The sequence below is a fragment of the Myotis lucifugus genome, unplaced genomic scaffold (assembly GCF_000147115.1).
Source record: "Myotis lucifugus unplaced genomic scaffold, Myoluc2.0 scaffold_465, whole genome shotgun sequence".
Lineage (NCBI taxonomy): Eukaryota > Metazoa > Chordata > Mammalia > Chiroptera > Vespertilionidae > Myotis > Myotis lucifugus.
The window spans coordinates 60067-84085 of NW_005871513.1; the positions used below are offsets into that span (position 1 = coordinate 60067).

The 24019-nt window shown below is 57.5% G+C and overlaps 1 protein-coding gene across 1 annotated transcript in view; it reads left to right on the forward strand.

Moving 5' to 3' along the window:
- The first annotated feature begins 5607 nt into the window (after positions 1 to 5607).
- The window catches only part of DNM1 (dynamin 1), a 42103-nt gene continuing 23691 nt past the window's right edge, over positions 5608 to 24019 (forward strand). Inside the window, 9 exon segments of the mRNA XM_023744470.1 lie at positions 5608 to 5804; positions 18463 to 18573; positions 18891 to 19040; positions 19378 to 19581; positions 19766 to 19864; positions 19958 to 20118; positions 22335 to 22477; positions 22592 to 22727; positions 22884 to 22951. Coding sequence (XP_023600238.1) covers positions 5687 to 5804; positions 18463 to 18573; positions 18891 to 19040; positions 19378 to 19581; positions 19766 to 19864; positions 19958 to 20118; positions 22335 to 22477; positions 22592 to 22727; positions 22884 to 22951 — 1190 coding nt within the window. The 5' untranslated portion in view covers positions 5608 to 5686.

Below are 24019 nucleotides of genomic sequence, written 5' to 3' on the forward strand. Positions count from 1 at the left end.
TTCCAACCAGCCGCCTTCCATTTGGAAAGCGTGCCTCGGGAGCGCGGGAGAAAGGCTGAGTTTAATGATAAAACTCATCCTGGGCCTGAAACGGTCCTGCCGAGAGGGGTTCTTTACGGCTCTGTCCCCCGTCCCTACGCCCCTCCCTCTGTCCCTAGACGCAGTCACTGAGCCAAACAACTGGAGGTTACTCAAAAGCAACCCCCGTTCCCGCGGCTGGTGCTCAGCGGGTCGGTACCGCCCCGGGCGGCTCGCTCCCGGCGCAGTGAGCGCCGATCTGGGCGGCGGGCGCGCGGTGGCGCTAGGGACGCGCAGACCTGGGGCCGCCCCGCGCGTCCAGGGAGAGACCTCGGTGCCTAGCCGTCTTCATCAGGTGACAGGTGATGCCTAAGGCTCAGGACCCGCCCTCCCGCAACCCCGCGGGGCGGGGGCCGCACAGGTGCCTAACTCCGCCAGGACTTAGGGTCGCGAGAGCGCGCGGGCCAGGCCGGGGTCCGGGAGACATCGCGCCACTGAGTGAAGGGGCAACCTGGAGGCGGGTGGCTTGGAAGGTGGGCCTGGGGGGTTGGGCTTTACCCCTGAAGGGCCGGGAGCGCTAGGGAAGGTGCCACAGCGTTACGTTCTCTCCGATTAGAAAACCCGGGCCCTGGCAGGGAGAGGAGGGGCGCGTGGAGACCGCCCTGGCTGCCCACCCGGTGCAAGCGCGCTGACACCTGATCTGGGCGCGAGCGTTGGAGACGCCCGGGCTTGGGTCGGGGCTCACTGCCTGTGCCTCAGCGACCCTGGCCGCCGGGGGAGTCCTCTCTGCGCCCGCTTCTTCCCCTAGAAAATGGATGTTCCCACTCTGGGGTGGGGGAGGGGTGTTACATAATGCTTAGCACTGGCACCTGGCACTGAGTGAGTCTAGCAAATTGCCAAAGTAAAAAAAGAGAAAGAAAGAAAACCACTGAAAATAATGCTCATGCTGGTGAGGGGTGAAGGGGGAAGACAGCGCCGGCTGCCTGTGTTTCCTGCTTTCTGGAAAGCCATTGGCAAAGCCTCCGAGACACGAAGGTGTTGTGCCCTTTGCCTGGTAACTTGGAGGAATCTAGTCCCAGGAAATAATAGAAAGGGGAGTTCTTCAAACCAGCGGGTCCTTCACAGGAACATCATTTGCAGTGGCTGTCTGGGAAATCACCAACGTTAGAACAACTAAATTAATCATGGTGTCTGCTTTTTTTTTTCTTCAAATTTTTTATTTATTAATTTGAGAGAGAAAGAGAGAGAGAGAGAGAGAGAGAGAGAGAGAGAGAGAAACACTGGTTTGTTGTTCCACCTATTTCTGCATCCCTTGGTTGATCCTTGTGTGTGCCCTGTCTGGGAATGGAACCCACAGCCTTGGTGTATTGGGATGAAGCTCTAACCAACTGAACCACCGGACCAGGGCATGGCATCTGCTTCTTAAGGAAGAGCATGCAGCCACCAGACTTTGTGTTTTCAAAGGCTACTTAAACACTCCCAATACGATGTGAAGTGAACTCAATAGGTGACAAAACCACATACACATTATGATCCCGGTTTGGAAAAAATAAATTATTGTCTAGTGAACTTGCGGGTGTTTTTTCCCTTTCTCTCCCCCGCCCCCTAATTTGCTGTGATTGGTTTGAATGACTCATGAGGAAGGAGGGAGCGTTTTCAAGAATGCATGTGACCCTGTGCCGCCTCCTTGAAGACCAGACGGGATAGGGGATAGGAAAGCTCTGGGGACAGTTTGGGGCTAGACGCGTGTTGTAATGAATCCCATTGCAGGCAAAGGCCCCACTGGAAGGGATATGTTTGCGGGGGGGAAACGAGAGGCCCCACCTCTGTGCATCCCAAGTGAAGTCTGAGGAGACAGCATCAGCCCGAAGCCTCTTCCTTGCCTCTCATTTGAGACACATCTTTATCAGGAAATAAGCCCTGCTCGTGGGGATCTATGTCCAGACCTACTCTGCTCCAGGAGTCCGCCTGTCTCCACGATGGCACGTAGTGTGACTATTACAGTTTGGGAATATATCTTAATGCTTGACAACACGAGCCCCTGACATTATTATGCTTTATAAAGAATGTCTTGCCAATTCTCAATCTTGTACTTTTTTTTCAGATAAACTATAGAATGATTGTGTCCATCTTCTCCTCCCCCCTCAGACTTTCTGCTGGTGGGACGGGAAGTGTGTTTTGGGTGGAGAAGAGCTGGCACCGTCCCCCTGAGTATCCCCGTTTGAGGGCGGGGTGAATGTCTCCATCGATTGGAGCCTCGGGTGGCATTAGCGTTTCCCCAGTTTCCTCATCGAGCACCTGCCCGGGGTGGTGGCTATTGTCACTGTTTCCCCACTTCCCAACCGGCTCTTGATCACGGTGTCATTGTCACCTGCCACCTCCTTACCTGGCATTACATCTGCCCTTGCGAGTGGCACGTGCCCGGGTGGCAGGAAGCAGCTGCTGACTGGGCCCGTGTCCTTGGGACCCAGCTCAGAGCGCCTCACATCGCGGTTGCCTGGGGAAGGTCGGTTACATGAGTGAGCGAAGGAATGAAGGGATGACTCTAGACCAGCCGTGGGCCGGATCCGGCCAGTTTGAAATGAATAAAACTAAAATAAAAAAAAAACGTACCCTTTTATGTAATGATGTTTACTTTGAATTTATATTGGTTCACACAAACACTCCATCCATGCTTTTGTTCCGGCCCTCCGGTCCAGTTTAAGAACCCATTGTGGCCCTCGAGTCAAAAAGTTTGCCCACCCTTGCTCTTGACTCACTCCTCATCGCCCTCTTTGTGCCTCGGTTTCCTCATCTGTCAAAAGGAGCTGAGAAGAACTCCTCCCTCCTGAGGGTGGGTCTCCCAGGCAGGAACCGGGCCAGGAGGAAGGGCCCAGCCAACCTGCCTGTTGTTAACCTGCCAGCACCATTGATGGTAAAGCTGCAGGGGCTCCAGAGAGAATTCCCCCCTTGGGCGCTCACAGGAGACTCCAAGCCATTGTGACCCATTGAGTTCACGGCCCCCGGGGCCCAGCTGCTCGGTGCTTGGAGAGACTGCCTGCAATCCTTCAGGCCTCACCCACAGCTCAGGGGAACGAGGCCAGGGTGCATCTCAGGGTCACTTCCTTTCTGATTCCCAGCTTTGCTTATGCTGGTTCCTCTGCCCAGAACATCAGCCTCTTTACACCCCACCATGGCATTTTATTCATCGATTCTTCCAACTCAACACAACCATTCTGAGCAGAGGAGGGAGAAACAGTGAGAAACTACGCAGCCGTGAACGAGGAACGGGGCCGTTCTAGCTGTTCTTCAGCTGCGGAAAGAGCTGCGCGCAGCGAGGCAGGCAGAGCGCCTCCCGCGGTGCCGCGCACAGGAGTCTGCTGGGCACTGGGTTCTCCTTAGATCCAGGTTGTGACCCAGCAGGTCACGGTGGGGCCTGTCCTCCTACGTTTCCGACAGACTCGGGGCTGCTGGTGTGACATCAGTGGTGCAGCAGTACAGGGAATGTGATGTGATCCCGCTTCTGTAAAAAATGCATTCATGTGAAAAAAAAACAGAGAAGAAACACTGAACTATAGTAGTGGTTACTTCTGGGTGGGAGGACGGTCAGAAGCTTTCAAACACTGTAAAGCCTGATTTTTACAAGAAGCTTCACTATCCTCATTAGGAAAAACAGCCCAGCCATGATGGCACCCCCTAGGCAGGCATTTGCAAACTGCGCCCCCTCCCCAAATGAACGGCTCTACCCCACGGAGCATAGTAACGGGCTGGCTGGGAGCGGCTGCTCAGGATGTGCATTGTGCGTAGCCGATGCCCCAGCTGGCCGGAGGGCTGTCATCACTGGCGTCCTCAAAGCAGCGGTGTAATGAGCCTCCTCAGCGCCAGGCCAGGGTCATGCCCTTCACAGACACTCAGATCTATCCTTATCCCCATTACCCAGAGTAGATAACTGAGGCTTAGAGACCTGGAGGGACTGCACCATACAGCTTGTGTAAGACCCAGGCCAGGCTCCTGGGGGAGGGCCTGCTTATTCCCTCTGCCTGCCTAGAAAAATCTCTCCCCTGCCTGCCCACGTGTGTCACTTGCTTATTTCCTCAGGCCTCTGCTCAAACTTTACCTCACCAATAAAACTATTTAAAAAAACAACTTTTACCTTACCAGAGGCCTCCTCTGACCATCTGATCACACAATAGCAACACGACTGCTCCCAACCTCCCCCAGCTTCCTGCTTCCCAAAGCACTCAGCACCATGTGACAAAGTCATATTCATTAGCTTATTTGTTTTGTTTCTCTTTTTCCACTCGTCTAGAAGCCACATGTGAGTAAGGATTTCTTGTCCATTTTGCTCCCTGCTTTATCTCTGGCATCCAGTATAGTGCCTGGCTCAATAAAAATGTATTAAATGGATGAATAAATGATACTTCGATTCACAGGCCACTGCTCTCCCCACTTTGTCCCCGCCCTATCTATAATAATAAAAGCATAATATGCTAATTAGACCAGACAGCCAAACGACCTTCTGGACGTCCTTCCAGACGAAGCCGAAGCTGGGATGGCAAGAGCCGAGGCAGCCACCGTGGCTGCGAGGGTCGAGCCCCTTGCACGAATTTCGTGCATCAGGCCTCTAGTTTATGCATAGGAAAGGTCCACTGACCCCCAACAGCACAGGGTAGGCTGGCCTCCCTTTCCTAGCCTCCTTGTAGGGAGTCCAAATTAGGTTCCTCAAATGCAGAGGTGATGGCTAGGCCTGGGGCCCCGTGACCTCGTTGTGTGAAAGGAATAAACAGGTAGGGTTGTAAGAGTCCCTGATTCAAATCCCACTGTCTTACCACCATGATGATGAGTTGGGGCAAAATCTACTCCTCTCAGGACAGGAAGTCCCAACCCTCCCGAGAATGGCCTTCTAAGTGGAGGGGCCTCTGCATCCTGCTGATCCTTCAGCCTGGCCTGCTCTCCCCCGATCTGCCTGTAGCTGTGTCTTCTCATTTAGGTCTCTTCTCAAAAGTCACCTCCTCCGAGAACACCCCCCCCAAACACTCCTCCCAGGCTGACGTGGACTTTGTGCACCCACACGGGTACCTCTTTTCACAGCCTCTTTCTTTCCTCCATGGCTCTTAGGATAAACTATCTTCACTTTTACTCTTTCATTTACCTGTTTGGTCATTTACTGCCTGCCTGCCACCTGGATGTGAGATTGAGGACAGTCTTGTTCACGGCTGTACCTCCAGGGCCCAGGACAGGCCTGGCTTACAGTAGGTGCTCAGGAGACTGTGACCTTGGAGGAGGCCCATCCTCTCCCCAAGCCTCAGTTTCCCCATCTGTAAGATGGAGTGAGGCAGTCATGACTCCTGTCCAAGAGGCCCGGTACTTGGCGTGAGACCCTCGCCCATTCCCAGAAATGGTATCTTTGGTGCAGCATCCGCGCCCCCAGACGCTAGACAGGCGCCCCGAAACCCGCAGAAGGAGAAAACTACAATCCCCACAGTGCCGCTGACGGCGCCTGCGCACGGCCGCCCGCCTGCACCGCCGCGGGCGCCCTCTGGCGGCAGATCGCTGCAGCGCTCCGCTGCGCTCCCGGAGGGGCGGGGGGCAGCGGCGCAGGCAGTCGGAGCGCGCGGCTGCGGCGGCGGAGCCAGAGCCGGGAGCGGGAGCCGCGGCCGGATCGCAGCCCGCGGGGCCCGCCGCCGCCATGGGTAACCGTGGCATGGAAGATCTCATCCCGCTGGTCAACCGGCTGCAGGACGCCTTCTCCGCCATCGGCCAGAACGCTGACTCGACTGCCGCCGTGGTGGGCGGCCAGAGCGCGGGCAGCAGAGCTCGTGCTGAGATTTCGTGGGCAGGTAGGAGCGCCGCGCCTGCGGGCTCAGACACCTGAGTCCCCTGGCCCTCCGCCCCCGTCCCTGACGGCGCCACGACCTCGAAGCCCCTGGCGCTGCACCCGCGGACCGCGCGCCCCCCACCTCCAGCCAGAGGGAGGCGGCCCTCACCCTCCGCAGGGGTCCCTCAGGGGAGGCAGCGCCCCCAGCTTGTCCGACCCGGGGTCAGCCCATCGCCGCGGTATCACGCCCCCTCCTCCGCCCATCCTTTAGGGAGGACGGCGCTCCGCCAGGGAACCCTTGCACAGGGCTGCTCGCCCCCCCCCCTCGCCCATGGACACTGAGGGGCCTGCATTACTCAGCGCCTCCCTTCCACTCCGGGAGTCCCTTGGAGGGGCAGCACCCCCGGACAGTGCCCCCCACCCCTAGGCTCCATGGAGGACAGCTCCCTCCCACCATGGGGACTCCTGGGCCGGGGCAGGGGACACCCGTCACAGCCCCCTGGAGAGGACATAGCCCCGTGGGCATCGCGGACCAGGCACAGCCTCCCTCCCTCCCTCCCTCACACACACACACACCTCTGCGGCTCCGGCCTCCATCCGTGCGCAGCGTTGGTGGCGGCGGGGGGAGCGCGGGCTGCAGGATGAGGAAGGGAAGGGGGGGGGGAACCGCTTCTGATGCTTTTCTGACCAGCAGGGCCCTTGCTCACCGCCGCCCCTGGGTGGAGGGCGCCTGTCAGTGTGTTCTCCCCTTGGCCTGGCAGGGATGGTAATGGAGGGAGAAGGCGGAGGACAGAGATGACTAAGACAGGGAAGCAGGGTGCCGGGGAGGGGGGAGCCATTTGCAGAACCTAATCCCCCTCCTGACTCTGAGCTCAGGAGGCGCTGGGAGGGCCAGGTGGCTGGGAGTCGGGGCCACCGCAAAGACAGAAGGTCCTGGGTTTGGAGGGGTGCAGGGTCATGACCCTAGACTCCCCCAAGAAGGAGGAGGCAGAGATGGCTTTGCGGGTGCTGAGAAGGAAAGAGAGAGGGTGACGCTCTCCCCAGTGCTGGAGAGCTGGATGTGGGGCTGGGCTCCCTGAGGGAGAAGGCACGAGAATTGATCTTGACCTCCCTCCCTCCCTCCCTCCCTCCCTCCCCTTCAGAAACCCAAGCTTCCTTCCAATGACCTTCATGGCCAAGGAAGAGATGGCCTGTGGGAGAGGGAGGCAGGGGCCCCTCCCTCCATCTGGGGAGAGACATCTTGGGTCCAAGCCAGGTTCTGCTGTGAAACCTCAGGCCAGTCACTTGCCCTCTCTGCGCCTGCCTCAGTTTTCCATCCCTAACGTGGCCAGTTGGACTGGATGGTGGTTCCTTCCTCTCCAGTGAGTGACCGGGGAAGCGCAGTGCCCACTGTGAGGGACAGAGAGAAGGGCCCCGACCAGCGCAGTGTATCTGTGGGATGCTGGAGAGCCACCGTGGGGGTGGCTGGGCCCATCTGGTCAGCAGAGGGGGCGGCCGTCTGTCTCTTGGGGATCAGCTTCCCAAGAACCCTCCTCCTGCTCACGTGACCCTAAGAGCTGCAGAGACACAGGCAAGGGACACACAGATGGGCTACTGCCCGTGGCCAAGCAGTCAGAGTGGGGGGCCAGGGAACCCTGAGACAGTAAAGCCCTGAGGCCTTCGTGCATGAAATGACACTCACGGATATCCAGCCCTCTGCCGTGTTCAAGCCACATCCCTGCCTTCCATCCACTGAATGTTTGCCCAGCGCCTGCTCTGTGCCAGGCCGTGGGCTCTGGGCAGGGGCTATGGAGGGGAAGGGCTCAGCTCCCACCTACTCGCCCTTCCCATGTGCCCACACCATGCTGCACAGGATGGCTCACACAGCCCCACGAGGCAGGTGCCACGGTGCCCATTCTGCAGATGAAGAAACTGAGACCCTGAGGCTAGGTGCCTTGCCCAAGGTCACACTGCAGGAAGGACAGTGCCCATTAGACTACAGAGCCCAGTTGCTAGTGTTGGCCCTGCACAGCCTCAGAGAGCCAAGCCCTGCACTGGGCACAGGCTGTGCAAGTGTGGGCCTCCGTTTTCCCCATCTGTAGGATGGGGACACTGACAGCTGCTCTGCCGCCCACCTTCCTGAGATGGTGGCTGCGGGGCTGCCGTGAGTCCATGTGTGTAAAGGCCTTTTGTAAACACATCAGAGTGGGGTGCTGATCCTCAGGTAGGTTTGGGTGCCTGAGTGCTAGGGCAGACCCAACCGCCACCCTCTCAGAGTTCACTGTCCAGCAGAGAGAGGTGCCAGCACTTGGCAGCACAGCAGGCCAGCCTGGCCACCGCGGTTTACTGGTGCAGTGGGGGCCCCCTCGCTGCCCTCCGCGCCCCAATGCCCTTTGAAGACGGTCGTGCCGGAGGATGCACAGGTGTTCAGATGCAGGCGCAGGTAGAGCAGATGGGAAACCGAGGTTCCGCGGAGCCCCCAGTCAGCCCGGCCTGCTCCCTCATGGGCTCCTTGCCTTTCCAGGGCTGGGTCCCCAGACCCGTCAGCATGGTAACAGCAGCTCTGCCTCCTGGGGCTCCCCAGGGGTCAACCCCCCACGGAGAGGAAGTGGAAAGCGCATCGGAGGAAGCAGAGGCTCCTGGCAGGAGGAGGACCCTGCTGTCAGCTCTGTAATGGAGGTGGCCCGGCAGCCGCCCGGGGCCCTGCTCGGACTTGTCTGGGTGTTTCTGTGCTATTTCCTCATCCCTTTTTACCGAAGGGAAAACTGAGGCTGATTTGCTCAGTCACGCAGCCGACATTCATGGAGTGTCCACAGGGCTCCCTGCTGGGGTCCTATGCACACGGCTCCCTGCTGGGATCCTATGGCAGAGAAGACAAAAGTCTGCATTCCAGACAGGAAGCTGAAGTCGTGGGCACGGAAGCATGTCCGTGACGACTGGAGAATGTGGTCAGCGCTGGGGAGGGAAGAAGGGCCGCTGTCCCCGGGGAATCAGACAAGGTCTCCAGGAGGGGATGGCATCTGGAATGTGCCCTGAGGGACGAGTAGCATGTGGCTAACCCGGGAGAAGCATTCTCTGCTGAGGGATCAGCACATGCAAAGACCCTGGGGCAGGGATAAATGCGGTGTGTCTGAAGAACAGAAAGGAGCCAGGCTGGTGTTTGGTGAGCACAGAGGACGGCCTCAGAGAGGAGGCAGGGGCTAGATCTCCGAGGCCCTTAGACTGTGGTGAGGAGTTGGGTTTGTTTTCATTATTACCAGAAGCTTTTAAGTAGAGTAACTTGAGCTGATTCCAGCAAGTGTGTGACTTGGGGAGGGGGCAGCAGAGGGGCGGGAGACAGATGAGGAGGCTGCTGCAGTGGCAAGAGGTGCCGGGGCCTGGACCAGGCTTTGGCAGTGGAGAGGGGGAAGGTGGGGTTCAGGACATATCCTGATTATGGGTGGGATGTGGAGGGTGAGGAAAAGGGATCAAAGATGACTTCGGCGTCGTGGGCCCTGGGTGGGTGTTGGTGCCATGAACGGGGTACAGGGGGAGCAGGTTTGGGAGCGGGGTATGAGCAGGAGTCTGGTTTTGAACATGTTGAGTCTGAGGTGTGGGGTAGGCAGTGTGGGAATGCAAGTCGGAGCTCAGGGAGGAGGGGGCTGGGAATATAAATTTGGAAGCCATTCTTGTCGAGTAGATGAGCTCATCTTGAGGATATTCAGACGGAGGAGTGTGCGTGGGCCCCCAGACACCCCAGCATTTCATGAACAGATGCCCGTGCAGCGCCAAGAGTGGGGTGTCCTGGACAGACTTCCGGGCTACAGCGCCCAGGTCTCTCTCACTCTGGTGCCCAGGCAGGTCGACAAATGGGTAGGACCCACCCTCCCTGCCCACTTGGCTCCTGGGGAGACCAAGACCGTGGGACTGTGGCAGAGGGGCCGGGGGCTCAGGCTCTGGAATCAGACCGGGGTTTGCAGCTCAGCTCTCCACTTGCAAGCTGAGCCCACTCAGCCGCTATGTTCTCATCTGTAAAATGGGGATAGTCTAGCAGCTCCCCCACGGGATTGTGGGGAGTGTTGGGATAGTGCCCAGGAAGTGCTCCCGGGAAGACCTGGCTGAGAGGAGGTGCCAGTTCTGTTCCTGCCTGGGCATAGGTGCAGGCAGTGGGGGGGCCAGAGTGGGGGTGGGGATCTCCATCCAGGGTGTGTGGCAGGGGCCTGGGGAGGGAGCCTCTGCCTAGAGCCCAAGCAGCAGCCTGGGAGGCAAGGTTTTGGGCTTCCTGGTGACTCTGCGAGCCCTGCTCAGGTGCCGCCTCTTACCAATGCCCTTGCCCCTTCCTCCACATCTTCATCCCATCTCAGCCCGGCACTGTCTCTGGCTTCTGAGAGCCCCTGTCTTGGTTAGCCCAGCCCTTCCCACTGGGGACAGCCCATCCTCACTACTTTGAAATACACCTTAGTGGTCCCATTTTTCAGATTTGGAGACTGAGGCCAAAGAGAAATGGGGGGATAACTGAAACATCATAGGTAGATCAGTGGTTCTCAACCTTCTGGCCCTTTAAATACAGTTCCTCATGTTGTGACCCAACCATAAAATTATTTTCGTTGCTACTTCATAACTGTCATGTTGCTACTGTTATGAATCACAATGTAAATATCTGATATGCAGGATGGTCTTAGGCGACCCCTGTGAAAGGGGTCTCGACCCACAGGTTGAGAACCGCTGAGGTAGATAGTCACTGACCGTAGGGGGCAGAGGGAACTGTCGTCTCCTTGGCACTTGCAGCATGCCAGGCCCTCAGGGCACAGCTCTGAGCAAGCCCAACCATCCCTGCCCTCGGGGGCTCACAGCCAAGCAGGACAGACAAACCCTAAAGCACACGGAGAGCCCTGGTGGGTGTTTGAAGAAGGGCGTGAGGAGCCTGGTATTGAAGGAGGGGAGTCCTCAGGGGGCCAGAGAAGGCATCTGACATTGAAGTCTGGGCCTTAGCAAAAATTAGGCCTTGGTTAGGCAAAGGAGTGACCACACCTGGGCAAAGGCCCAGGGAGCAGGGACCAGGAAGCCCCAGAGAGCCCCTGCTGCTGCCTGCGGGGCAGCCACGCTCGGCTCAGGCCTCTCCGTGCTCGGAGCATGCACCTGCCACATGCCGAGCCTCGCCTATGGCTGGACTCCTGTGCCAGCCCGGCCAGAGGACATCCCCCCCCCCCCCCGCCCCAGTGGAGCTGGATGTGAAAGGTGACTCTGGCAGCCGCCATCAGCCTCTGCATCTGTTCCTGGCGCCAGGAGAATTCCCAGGCCTTGGCCAGGGTCAGAGGGTCAGAGCCTCAGGGGAGGGGACGCAGGCGAGCTGATAGGGACAGGGCAGGAGTGGAGGAAGCGTCATGGACACGGTGTTGTCAGGAGGGGAACAAGAGCCGAAGCGGAGGCCCGCGGGCCACAGGTCTAAACGTCCCAGTTATAAACCAAACTGTGCAGAACAATGCATTCTGCCCTCCAACCTTGACCCGAACGCCTTCATAACAACCCGCAGGCTGGTCTGAATTTAGAAGTTAGACCCTCGGCGTTCCGGGACGGGCTATGGAGGATGCTCCTGTCTCTTCCCCCTCCATCCTGTCCCACAAGGAGCCCCGTGGGCCGCAGGTGGACACCCAGCCCTCATATCCCAGCTCCATCCGCGGCCGCAGAGAGGATCCCCGCTTGGCCCCGGGACTGCCTCCCGGCAGTGAGGACAGCATACGGGCAGATGCTAGCCATGGCCTGAGGCTGTGAGAGAGGGGATGCCAGGGCTCTCGTGTGGCCTAGGCGGGGTACAGGGGGTCCCCCTGGGATCCCTTGCTCCGTGCCCTGTGCCCATTTCACTGATGGGGAGACTGAGGTTTGGAGCAGGGAAATATTTCAGTGGTGGCGCTAATGATGACGGGAAATGTCGGTGATGGCTGCTACCTGAGTGAGGACAGGAGCCCCGTGTCGGGGGCAGGTGAGGGGCCCCGGACTTTGTCTCTCTGAGCCTCAGTTTCTCCCCACTGGAGGCAGGGACCCTGGTTACACCAGCCTCACACAGCCCGGCCAGCATCAGTGAAGAGGGCGCCGATTTCTTACACAGCTTTCCTGAGGTAAAACTCAGATGCCAGGAAACTCACCCGTTTTAGTGCACAACTCAAGGGCTTTGAGTATCTTCACAGAGTTGTGCAGCCATCATCACCATCTAATTTTAGACGCTTCCATCGCCCCAGGAAAAAGCCTCGAGAGGATGCGGATTTGAAAGCCCCCGGCAGCGTCCCTGGCCGGCGGTCAGCCACCCATCGGCGTTTGCCGTGGTTGTTATTCGCAATGATAACACGTTTACAGCGGTGGCTCCGGGTGTGGGGGTGATGGTTGCTTTGTAATTTTGAAACCTTTTTATATATTTTCGGAATATTTTTATTGACTTGATTGGGGTGACATGGGCTAATAAGATTATATAGGTTTCAGGCATACAACCTATAACACATCACCTGTGTATTGTAGTGTGTGTTCACCACCCCAAGTCAAGTCTCCTTCCATCACCATTTATCTCCACTTCTGAGTATTTTTTTAAAATATCTTTTTATTGACTTCAGAGAGGAAGGGAGAGGGAGAGAGATAGAAACATCAATGATGAGAGACAATCGTGGATCGGCTGCCTCCTGCACGCCCTACACTGAGCCCACAACCTGGGCATGTGCCCTGACCGGGAATTGAACCCTGATCTCCTGGTTCATAGGTTGACGCTCAACCGCTGAGCCACGCCGGCCGGGCTGAGTATTTTTTAAAGGGAGAACATAAGATTTTTAAAAGGAGGGGGCAAAAGAGAAATTTACTTCCATTTTGAAAATATAAAGTCATCAATACTTGGAAGGAAGGAAGGAAGGAAGGAAGGAAGGAAGGAAGGAAGGAAGGAAGGAAGGAAGGAAAAAAAAGGAAGGAAGAAAAGAAAGGCAACGAAGAAAGGCAGGACAGATAGAAAAATATAATGTTACATGCAACAAACATTAATATCTCAAGAAAAATGATTTTAAATATGATAATGTTACATTCAATAAACACCAATTATTCAAGAAAAATTATCTTGCATATAATAGTATTACAGGCAGTAAACATTAATATTTCCACTCTTCCCTTTCTGTGCCTCAGTTTCCACATCGTACAATGAGGGCGATGGTGGGAAAACTGGAGGAGCTCATCTTCAAATCATTCTTTCAGCCAACAGGGGTGCTGGGAGTGCCCCGGATATGCCAGGCTCCGTGCCGGGTGCTGGGGATATGGTGGCAAACAGGACCAGCCCCATCCCTGCTCTCAGGACAGCAGAACATCAGGGAACGCCAGAGCCGGGACTGCCCTGAACCGCCCCAGCCTCCGCTGCAAGCCCAGGGCTGTGTGGAGTGGACGCGCCCGGCCCCGGGGCAGCGGGAACAGAGAGGGACTTGTTGCCCCGAGGCAGCCTCACCTCCTCCCAACTGTATTTCTTGGCCCACCTCCACCCTGGCCTCCACCCTAGCTCCCTGCTTTAGAGGGCACCTCAGAGCCTGTGGGCCCCCTTGTCTCCCACTTCCTGGGGCCAATTTGGCTGGAAATATCCTGGCCCACTCTTCCAGCCAGCCCCCAGGAGACCCGCCTGCCAGCTCCCTCCGCCGCTCCATTTGGTGACCTGGTTGTGGGAGCCCAGCCTGTGTTCTCAGCAAGTTATCATACTTTATAGTCCTAACAGCTACCATTTATCAGGCATTATCTTACATAAGCCTCACAGCAACCCATTTTACTGATGTGGAAACCGAGGCTCAGAGAGGTATGGTCATGTAAGCCACACAGCTCCTCAGTGGCAGCTCTGACATTCAATGCCAGGCCTGTCTGACATCAGAGCCCGGGAAATAGGAGACTTTCAGGATGACCGCCACTGGGTCCACGCCAGGCCACGCATGGTGCTCTCTGGCATGGTTTGCATTCAGCGGGATCTGAGAACCAGGCACCGGAGTAGGGGTACCTTTCGCACACTTTCTCCAGACCCCTCTTGGGTGGCGGTGCCGTTTTGAGGGAGCATGTGGCGTCTGGGGGTCCTGGGAGGGTTTATTTCATCCTCCCTCCCGGTGCTTCAGGTTTGAAGGCGCCGCTGCAGATGGCAAGGTGAGGCCTCCCTGGGAAACCACCATCTGCCCAGAATGAGCGGGGAGAGCTGGCATGCCACCCTCCCTCCCGCCCACACGGCCACGAGGCTGGTGGGCCCAACACGCTTTTCTCTGGGCACCTGTTCTGTCCTCCCTCAGGCGAACCAGGAGTCGGGTGGGAGGTGCAGGGGCGGCACTGGCTGGAGGCTGGATCAGGCCTGAGTCCCCAGGCAGGAGGCGATATATATTTTTATTGATCTTAGAGAAAGATAGAAACATCAATGATGAGAGAGAATCATTGATCGGTTGCCTCTGCACACCCTTCCCCGCACTCCAGGAATCGAGCCTGCAACCTGGGCATGTGCCCTGACCGGGAATCGAACTTGTGACCTCCTGGTTCACAGGTCGATGCTCAACCACTGAGCCACGCCGGCCGGGTGTGATAGAGGACTCTTAAGCAGAGAGCTCAGGGCAGTGTGTCCAGGTGAAAGTCTGGAGCTGAGGAGCTGCTAGGCCTCAGCTGTGCTGCCTCCTTCGAGTGTTGCCGGAGCACCTACTATGTGCTGAGCCTGGGCCTAGCGAGGGAAATCGGCAGGGAACAAGGCACTCAGTCTAGACCTGGGAGCCAGCAGGTGCTCTCCACTGCCCATCGAGGTGGGGCTGAGAAACAGGCCTCTGGGGTCCCCTCTTAGCCACTCATCTTACCCCCGCAGCCATGCACGACACCCGCTTTAGATAATACTGGTTCACAGCTGAGGACTTGAGATCCAGAGAGTGAAGCAACTTGCCCAGGGTCACCAGGCTCAGGAATGGCCAAGCGGAATTTAAACCCAGAGCCTCTGCCCGGCACTGGCCTAACCACTAAGCCAGTGATCCTTAACCTTGGAAGGGAGCATGAAAATCACATGGAGATCGTGTTTCTTTGTGGGGGGGACCGTGTTTAAAATCCAGATTCTCTCCTCCCCTCCCCTGCACCCCGCCCCAGAAGATGCTAACCCAGCATGTCTGAGAAATGGGCATTTTAACAAGCTGCCCAGGGAATCCTGATACAGGCCTGGAGAGGGCCTCGCTTAGAGAGCCTGGGCCATGGCAGAGCTGGGGCCCCTCCCCACCCAGGCACCCCCATCCCCACCCGGCCCTGGAGATGCTGGTCGGAGGGGCTCAGCTCCCACACGTGGCCCTGCCCTCTAATCTCTCCTATAAGCTGCTTGTCCTCTAAGCAGCCCTGGGGAGCCAGTGACTTGGGCAGCCTGGCCCAGACCCCTGACCACCCCCTTCAGCCTAGCCCGGGGCTCCCTGCACCCTCTCCATGGCTCTTCTCAGACCCCCTACCCCTCAGGCCTGCCAGGGCTGACTGGGCCCATCTGTGTAGGGTGAGGCCTCTCAGGGAAGAGCTCCAGGGAAATTCCATGTCTCTGGGTGGGGGGTTCTCTGTGGGGAGTCCCATCCTTTCCAGCCCCTCCTGAAGTTTCCATGGCAACTACTGTTGCCATGGTATTGCTGGGTGCAGAGCTGGTGCAGAAGATGGTGGACCCCAGGCCCGCCTACCTACCCTAAGCTCTGTAAAAATAGATGTCCTATCTTCACGACCCTGGGAGATCCCAAATACTAGGGGGTCACCCTCCCACAGGAGTCAGTAAGGGGAGGGAAAGATAGAGACAAGAAGCCCCCGCCCCCCCCAGTTAATCACCCCTTCTCTGGGCTGCCTGGCGCACCTCGCTCCAGCACGTATCACACTGCATTGCATTATCTGTTTACTCGCCTGTCTCTCCCACCACCGTGTGCGCTCCTTGGGGTGGGAGCTGTCTGACTCATCATCTCCCATCCCCAGGGCCCAGCACAGGGCCTGGCACAGAGCAGCTGCTCTCAAATATGTCCTAGATGGAACCGAATTGAATTACATAAAAAGCCAAGCCCGGCTCCTCGAGTTTAGTGAGCAACGGGGTTTGACAGGGAAGCTCCCAGGCTCTGGGGTCCAACAGACACTTGGGTTTGAATCCTAGCTCCGCCATCCCTACCGGGTAACCTTGGACGAGTCACTCCACATCTCTGAGCCTCAGTTGTTTCAGCTGCAAAATGATAATTTCCTGCCCAGCCAGTGTGGGTCAGTGGTTGAGCGTTGACCTATGAACCTGGAAGTCACCCTAAGATTACCTACCCGGCACATGCCTGGGATGCAGGCTTGCTCCCCAGTAGGGGGCGTGCAGGAGGCAACCGATTGATGATTCATCATTGATGTTTCTATCTCTCCCTCTCCCTTTCTCTCTGAAATCAATACAAAATATATATAGTTTTTAGATGATAATTTCCATATCAGAGCACTGTTGTGGGGACTTGCAGTTTCAGTCAATATGAAGAGCCTCCTTGTATGAAGAGCCTCCTTGTGCTAAGCCCTGTGCTGGGCACTGGGGTACAGTGTGCACAGAAGCATGCAAGCCCTGCCCTCTGAAGCTCAGGTTTGCAAAAGGGAAAAGTACTTGCCTGGCACCTAGAAATGATGAATAAGTGCAGGATTTCTCATCCTTCTTCCTCATTAAAGTGGCTGATTCCTCCCCAGTAGCTTTCAATCTCCCCAGAGGAGGGGCAGGGTGAGGACAGGCCCTCCCCAGGGCTCCAAGAAGAGGCCTTGAACCCAGGAGCCTGGGCCTACTCTGTTTTCCCCAGAACTCTCTGCCCCAACCCTGGGGTGCAGGAAGCTGGGTGAATCTAGGTCAGTCTCTGGGTTGGGGGGCAGGAGACTGGGGTTCTTTCTCTGGCTCTGCCCCAGCCCTGTATGACCTTGAGTGTGTCTTTTCCCCTTCCTGGGCCTCTATGTGCCTCTCCATGAATGTGGGGGCTGAACATAGTCCCTCAGGCTCCAGGCTGTTCCCCCCTTTGCGGGCCCTGGGGGTGCCATGACTATGGGTTCCAACAGCCTCATCCCTGAGAGGCCTCCACCCTCATGCTTGTGCCAGCCTGGGTGGGGCCACTGGGTGGAGAGGGCAGGGATGAGAAGAGCTGACCGGACAGAGTGAATTTGCACCCATGAGACTAAGCCGAAAGGACTGCGGAGATTGACATGCACACAGGCAGGTGCCTGTGGTACAGACATCCGGTCTGGAGGCAGGGGGTGATTTGGGGTCCCCTCAGTCCAGTTCTTCTTGGGAGCTGGGTCTGCCTGGGGCTGAAGGGCAGGGAGCTTCCACTGCAGAGTCAAACAGACCTGGGTCCAGGGCCTGCTCTGTTAGATACGGGCTGTGCGACCTGAACACCTCTGAGCCTCAGGTTCCTCATCTGTAAATGGGAATAATAAGAACGCCTAACTCACGGGGCTATTGTGTAGAGTCCATGAGAGATTGCCCACAGAAAGCCTGGCATGCAGTAGGCATTAAGAAGCATGAGTTCTCCTTGCCTCCTACTTCCTCCCATCCCCCTCACCCTCAGCCCAGCCAGATGGGCCCGGGAAGGGGAAGTGAGACGCTGCCCATCCCCACGGCGGAAGGGAAGGGAGAAGGTGTGGCTCCGTTTCCTTGGGATCCGCTCTGTGGCCACTGGGCACTTAGGCATGTGGGGCACCCTGTGCCTCCCTTTCTTCCGGCTTCAATGGCAGTAGCTGGGTTGGGCTGACCTGAGACAGGCCTGGGGACTTGTTGGTCTTGTCTCCTGGCAGCTCAGATGCATAAATTCTGTGGCCCGGGGAACTTGGGGAGCTCTGTTTGTCCCAAATAGCTTCTATTTCTTATATATTTAAGGCCCGTCACCTATGTCGAGGTGCGGGGGTTCCCATATAGGTGCTGCTCCTAAGTGGGACATGCACAGGTGGTCTGGACCATCCGCTTGAGGCTTGCGCCAGTACCTTCTGGTCAGACACTTTCACAGAGACAGCACCGAGGTCTGAGCCGAGCCGGAGAAATTACACACAGACGAACCGGTTAGATGGAAGCACACAGGGGGTTTATTTACCAGTTCCTGATGGGTCTCAGACGCTGGGAAGGATCCACCCGGCGATGCTCGCTGACACACACACAGGGGTAGACGGCGCCGTTGGCTGCTGGCTCTTTCCTCGATCGACAGTTAATTGGGCAGAGTTTCGTGCTGGAAACCGAGACGTGAGCACTCACAGGTCCTCACGCTCTGGCGACAGGAGAGCTGTGCGCTGGAGAGCGACACGCTGCTGGGTCCATCAGACTGTCTGGTTATATACCGCTCTGTAGGCGTGGTCTTCGCTGGTGTGTGCGTTATCAGCGGCTGCCATATGTGGACCCACCCGGGGTCTGCTAATCTATGGGTGTGTACAGGCTTTGGGCGTGCCCATCAGATAGGTTGTTTACCAGGACTAGTGGGGTTACAAGGGTGCATTCTTGGGTCTCACACAGTATTCCTATATCTAACATTAATTACTATAACAGTCCACACAGGGTTACATGCTTTCAGTCTTACCTTCTCAGGTCCTAATATTAAGTACCATAATGATTACCATAACACGGTTCCACCTTTCTCAGCTGCCATCGGCCCTTAGCGACATGAGACCTGTGGGCTAAGATGCGGTAGGGAGCGCCAGGGGATGTCTGGAGCTCCGAGGGGCAGGGCAGGTGACCCTCCTCTCGCCTCTAATTCCCTGCAGAGACTTCCTGCCCCGAGGATCTGGCATTGTCACCAGACGCCCGCTGGTCCTGCAGCTGGTCAATGCCTCCACAGGTGCGTGCCCTCCTCAGCCAGGCTGGCCGCTCCAGCCCCCACCCCCTCCCCAAGGAGAGGCCCAGCAAAACCACTGGACTAGCTTGCCCGGTGACTGTGGGCGGGTCCCCCCTCCCCCTCGGAGCCTCAGTTCCCCATCTGGACAGTGGGGTTGACCATGCATAATGGGCAGGAGGCGTTGTTATGCGGAGGGAGGAGCAGGCCGTGTTTGGGATGGGGTTCTATTCCCGGTGGGAGGTGGGACCCGGGTGGGTTCCGAGCTATGATGCTCAATCCCGCTCCCTCTCCAACACCTCCACCCCCTGCCTTTGGAGCAGAATATGCCGAGTTCCTGCACTGCAAGGGGAAGAAATTCACCGACTTCGAGGAGGTGCGCCTGGAGATCGAGGCTGAGACCGACCGGGTCACCGGCACCAACAAAGGCATCTCGCCGGTGCCCATCAACCTCCGAGTCTACTCGCCGCACGGTGAGAAGGCCTGCAGGGGCGGCCTCCGGGGTTCCCTGGCTCAGCCTCGCCCCTGAGGACCATTCCTGGCCCAACCCTTTGCTGGCTACGCTCCTCCGCAGACTCCGCCCCCACAGCTGTCCTCTGAGCATCCGACCCCAAGCCCCGCCCAGCCGTGGCCCCGCCCACCCCGGCCACGCCTTCCCGGACCCGCGCTGCAGCCCAGCACCTTCCCCTAACCCCGCCCACCCCGGCCACGCTCCCTTGGGGGTCCTCTCCGGCCTGGCCCTGTTCCTGCATCGGCCCCCCAATGGCCACGCCACTCGCCTTGAGCCCGCGCTCTAACCGCCCTGTCCAGTGCTGAACCTGACCCTGGTGGACCTGCCCGGAATGACCAAGGTCCCGGTGGGGGACCAGCCTGCAGACATCGAGTTCCAGATCCGGGACATGCTCATGCAGTTCGTCACCAAGGAGAACTGCCTCATCCTGGCCGTGTCCCCGGCCAACTCGGACCTGGCCAACTCGGATGCCCTCAAGATCGCCAAGGAGGTGGACCCCCAGGGTAGGTTCCCACCCACAGCCAGCGAAGGCGCAAGGCCTGGGGGGGCGGGGGTCTGAATTACCCCTTTAAACATTGTGTTGGCCACTCTGTGGAGAATAAATGGGGCAGGCAGTGGGTGATGGAGGGAGTGGGGTGATGGAGGGCAAGTACAGATGCAGACAACCCTCTCATCGCTGCCCTCCAGGTCAGCGCACCATCGGGGTCATCACCAAGCTGGACCTGATGGACGAGGGCACAGACGCCCGCGATGTGCTGGAGAACAAGCTGCTGCCCCTGCGCAGAGGTAGTCCGCCCTCCCCCTGCTCATCTCACTGCCCTCCCCCTTCACCCCCCGCCCTACAAGGCTGGTTGACCCTGACCTTGGCCCCACCCACAGGCTACATTGGGGTGGTGAACCGGAGCCAGAAGGACATTGATGGCAAGAAGGACATCACGGCTGCCTTGGCCGCCGAACGCAAGTTCTTCCTCTCCCACCCATCCTACCGCCACTTGGCTGACCGCATGGGCACGCCCTACCTGCAGAAGGTCCTCAACCAGGTAGGGGCTCAGGCCAGAATGAGACCCTGGAAAGCAGCCTGAGAACAGTCATTTAAGTGTGCTTGGCGAGGGTGACCAGCAGAGGCTAGCATCCCCAATATGCAGATAAACACACTGAGACCCAGAAAGCAAAGGAGCTTCCCACAGTCACAGAGTGAGGTGGCAACAGAGCTTTACTGGCCTTTCCCTGTCTGGGGCCTGGGAGGGGAGCCCTGGAACCCCCAGGATGGAGAGAAGACCGAGATCTTGTGTGGAGGGTGGCACTGGCCAGGGCTTGGGTTGGGCGGCCAGGATTGGCATGGACTCAAGCTGAAGAGCTTGGTTCCTTCTGAAACGGGGAGAGGCTGGTCTGGAGATGGGGGTGGCGATCCCAGGGGCTCCCCTAGGATGTTTCGCCATCTGGACTGGGACTTCAAGAGCTGAAGCGCGTGTGTGTTGACAGGAGGAAGGCAGTGGGGAATGCAGGGTGGCTGGGGCAGGATTTGGGAGTCTGGAGGCCACAGACCTGGGTTCCGATCCCAGCTTTGTCACCCATCCACCGAGACTCTGTCCAGCTCTCTGAGCCCCTATCTCTGCATCTGTACATGGCGGTCATGGTGATCAGACCTGTCTCACCGGGTCACTGTACAGGCTCAGGGAGGTCTGTGTGTGAGGACCTAGCCAGACTGAGCCCCAGGCCTTGAGAAGGGGCAGCCTGCCAGTCGTCCCTGCCCCTGCTGCATTTTTTTAAAATCCTCACCCGAGGATATGCTTTCATTGATTTTTTAAAAATGTTTTTATTGATTTTTAGAGAGAGGGGGAGAGGGATAATAGAGAGAAACATCACTGATCAGCTGCCTCCTGCACACCCCCTACTTGGGATGGAGCCCACAACCTTGACATGTGCCCTGACCGGGAATCAAACCAGTGACCTCTTGGTTCATGGGTTGATACTCAACCACTGAGCCACACAGGCCAGTTGTTTTCATTGATTTGAGAGAGAGGGGGAGGGAGAAAGAGAGAGAAAAAACCTGGATGTGAGAGAAAAACACCGATCGGTTGCCTCCTGTACCCACCCCGACTAGGGATCGAACCCGAGACCCTTCCGTGTGCCGAGCCGGCACGGCCATGAGTAAACCTGAGAGGGGGCGGTGACGGATGGAGATGACAGGAGAACAGGTGGGACGTTGCCCTCTGATGGAGAGACAGCGCCCGGGCCTGCAAGCCTAGTCTTTATTTTACAGCAGATTCCACGAGGCAAAGTAAGGGTGTGGTCAAGATGTTTACAACGTTCTTGTGGGTTTCAAACCTACTCAATTACATGCACCTGATCAAGCTTTGTTTACTTGCTGCACCTCCCGCAGCCTGTATCACTCAGCCACGTGGGACCACAGGTCCGCACCATAAGGTCAAGCTTACAACTCAGCCTTTGGCTATAATTGTGCTGGGACTTGCACGTGGCTTTGCCACGAGAGGATCATGCCCTCTCATTAGTCCCAGGCTTGAACCTGTCCAAACGCTGTAGCCGCTCTCCACACTTCTGTATACAGTGGGGCCTTGACTTACGAGTGTCCCGACTAACGAGTTTTTTGAGATACCAGCTGTCTCTCGGCCGATTTTTTGCATTGAGTTGATAGAGTAATTTGAGTTAACAAGCTCCTTAACGAGCTCGGTCTTGGAAGGAATTAAACTCATAAGTCAAGGCCCCACTGTATGAGACAATGTTCCAATCAACGGAGCCATCCAGCCAGGGCGCCCCTAATACATTTTATGTGGCCCTCGTGGTATCTAAAAATATTAAATTAGTCAAGCCTGGTTGTTATGGCTCAGCAGTTGAGCGTCGACCTATGAACCAAGAGGTTGAGGTTCGATTCCCAGTCAGGACACATGCCTGGGCTGCGGGCTCGATCGATCCTTAGTGGATGATTCAATAAAAATATTTTTTTTAATAAAAATGTTAAATTAGTCATAAAGCAGGTAATCTCAAATAAAAATCTAGATTTCTGCTTCTTTGAAAATTGAGTCACTCACTCATTAATTCTGTGAGGACTGCTGTGTGCCAGCCCTGCCCTCGGACAGCCTTTGTTCTGCTGGGCAGGGCCTTGGCCCCTCTTGAGCCCTCCACCTCACCACATCCACAGCCCCCCTGGCATCCTGGACCCTGCCTGGCCCTGTGGGCATTTGGGGTTTGTGACTTGTGACCTTGACCTTAACCCTTGTCTCACCCCCACCCCCAGCAACTGACGAACCACATCCGAGACACGCTGCCCGGGCTGCGTAACAAGCTGCAGAGCCAGCTGCTGTCCATCGAGAAGGAGGTGGACGAGTATAAGAACTTCCGTCCTGACGACCCAGCGCGCAAGACCAAGGCCCTACTGCAGTGAGGGTCTCCCCAGCTCTCCACGCCCCATCCCTGAGTGCGCCACCCCCCAGCCTCTCCTCTCCCGGGGCCCCCTCCACTGCACCCCCTCAGGCCACACCACTCTCCCCCCAGGATGGTCCAGCAGTTCGCCGTGGACTTTGAAAAGCGTATTGAGGGCTCAGGGGACCAGATCGACACCTATGAGCTGTCGGGGGGAGCTCGCATCAACCGCATCTTCCACGAGCGCTTCCCCTTTGAGCTGGTCAAGGTAGGACGGGCTCCCCGGGGGAAGGGTGGGGGGCTCAGGCCTCTCCCATGGATACCTGGGTCCTGGTGCCCAGCCCTGGGAGTGGGGCAGGCCCCATCTTGACCTCCCAGGTGTTGGGACAGGCCCTGACGGGCCATCTCTCAATCTCCTACACAGATGGAGTTTGACGAGAAGGAACTCCGAAGGGAGATCAGCTATGCCATCAAGAATATCCATGGCATTAGGCACGTATTGGGACCAGGGAGGGGGGCCGAACCCCAGAAGGCAGGGGGTCTAGTGCAGAGGCAGAGGGAGTGATGGATGAGCCTCCCTCAGGAAAGACCAAGAGCCCGGGTCCCCTCTCCCCTCAACCCCGACTTTCTGGCTCCCAGTTCCGACAGGCTCTGGGCGGGGGAGGTGGATGGGAGGCCTGGGCCACCTGCTCCCTGCGGCCTGCTGCCCTCCTGTGCTGTCCCTGGGAGCAGGGCCTGGAGGCTGGACGAGCTGGGCAGAGCCCAGGATACAGGTGGCCAGTAGCACCCTCTGGGCCTGGGCTCCCTGCCCATCGCTAGGGTGAGACAGCGCCCCCGTTCTCTCCAGGCGGCTGCACAAAGCTGCCCAGCAATGAGTAGGCCCTGGGCGGAGCATCCCGGTACTGGCCTGTGTCCTTTTAGGATGGAAGGGGGCCTCTCACCCTCCAGGTCCTCCACAGTCCCCGGATCCCCACTTCTCACCTTCTCGCCTTCTAGCGAACCCCAAGGCCTGTGGAGCCGGAAGGGGGCCTGGGAAATAGACTTCCTTAAAGGCTTAGACCCCCTTCGGGGACCCAGATCTACACAAGGTCATTGGAAGCACCTGCTATATGCCAGGCAGTGAGAGACCAGGATGCCCCTGCTTTCAAGCAGGTTCAATTCCAGGTTTGGCAGGGAATTCATAGACTGACACTAGGAACTGCACTGGCCAGGGCACAGAAAAAAGAAATCTCTCCTAGTCCTAAAATAAAACGCCCTATTCCTGGAAAGGCTCTTAAAGAGAACCTAGTTCAGCAGTTTTCAAACCGCTCCTGGCCACAGAACCTGTGCATGAACAGAATCTTAAGAGGAAGCAAGACACGAAGGCAGATATAGCAGACCTTGTCTTGTCCCAAAGAGCATCAGTTGAAAGTCCCTCCTTAGAATCCCTCCTGCCCATTTTGCAGATGGGGACACTGAGGCCCAGAGCGGGGTAGGGGGACCCGAGGGCAGAGCTCAGGGGTGTGGGGCACTCCTGGCAGGAGCTGGCCTGTGACACTGCCCTTCTCCCGCTCCGGGCGT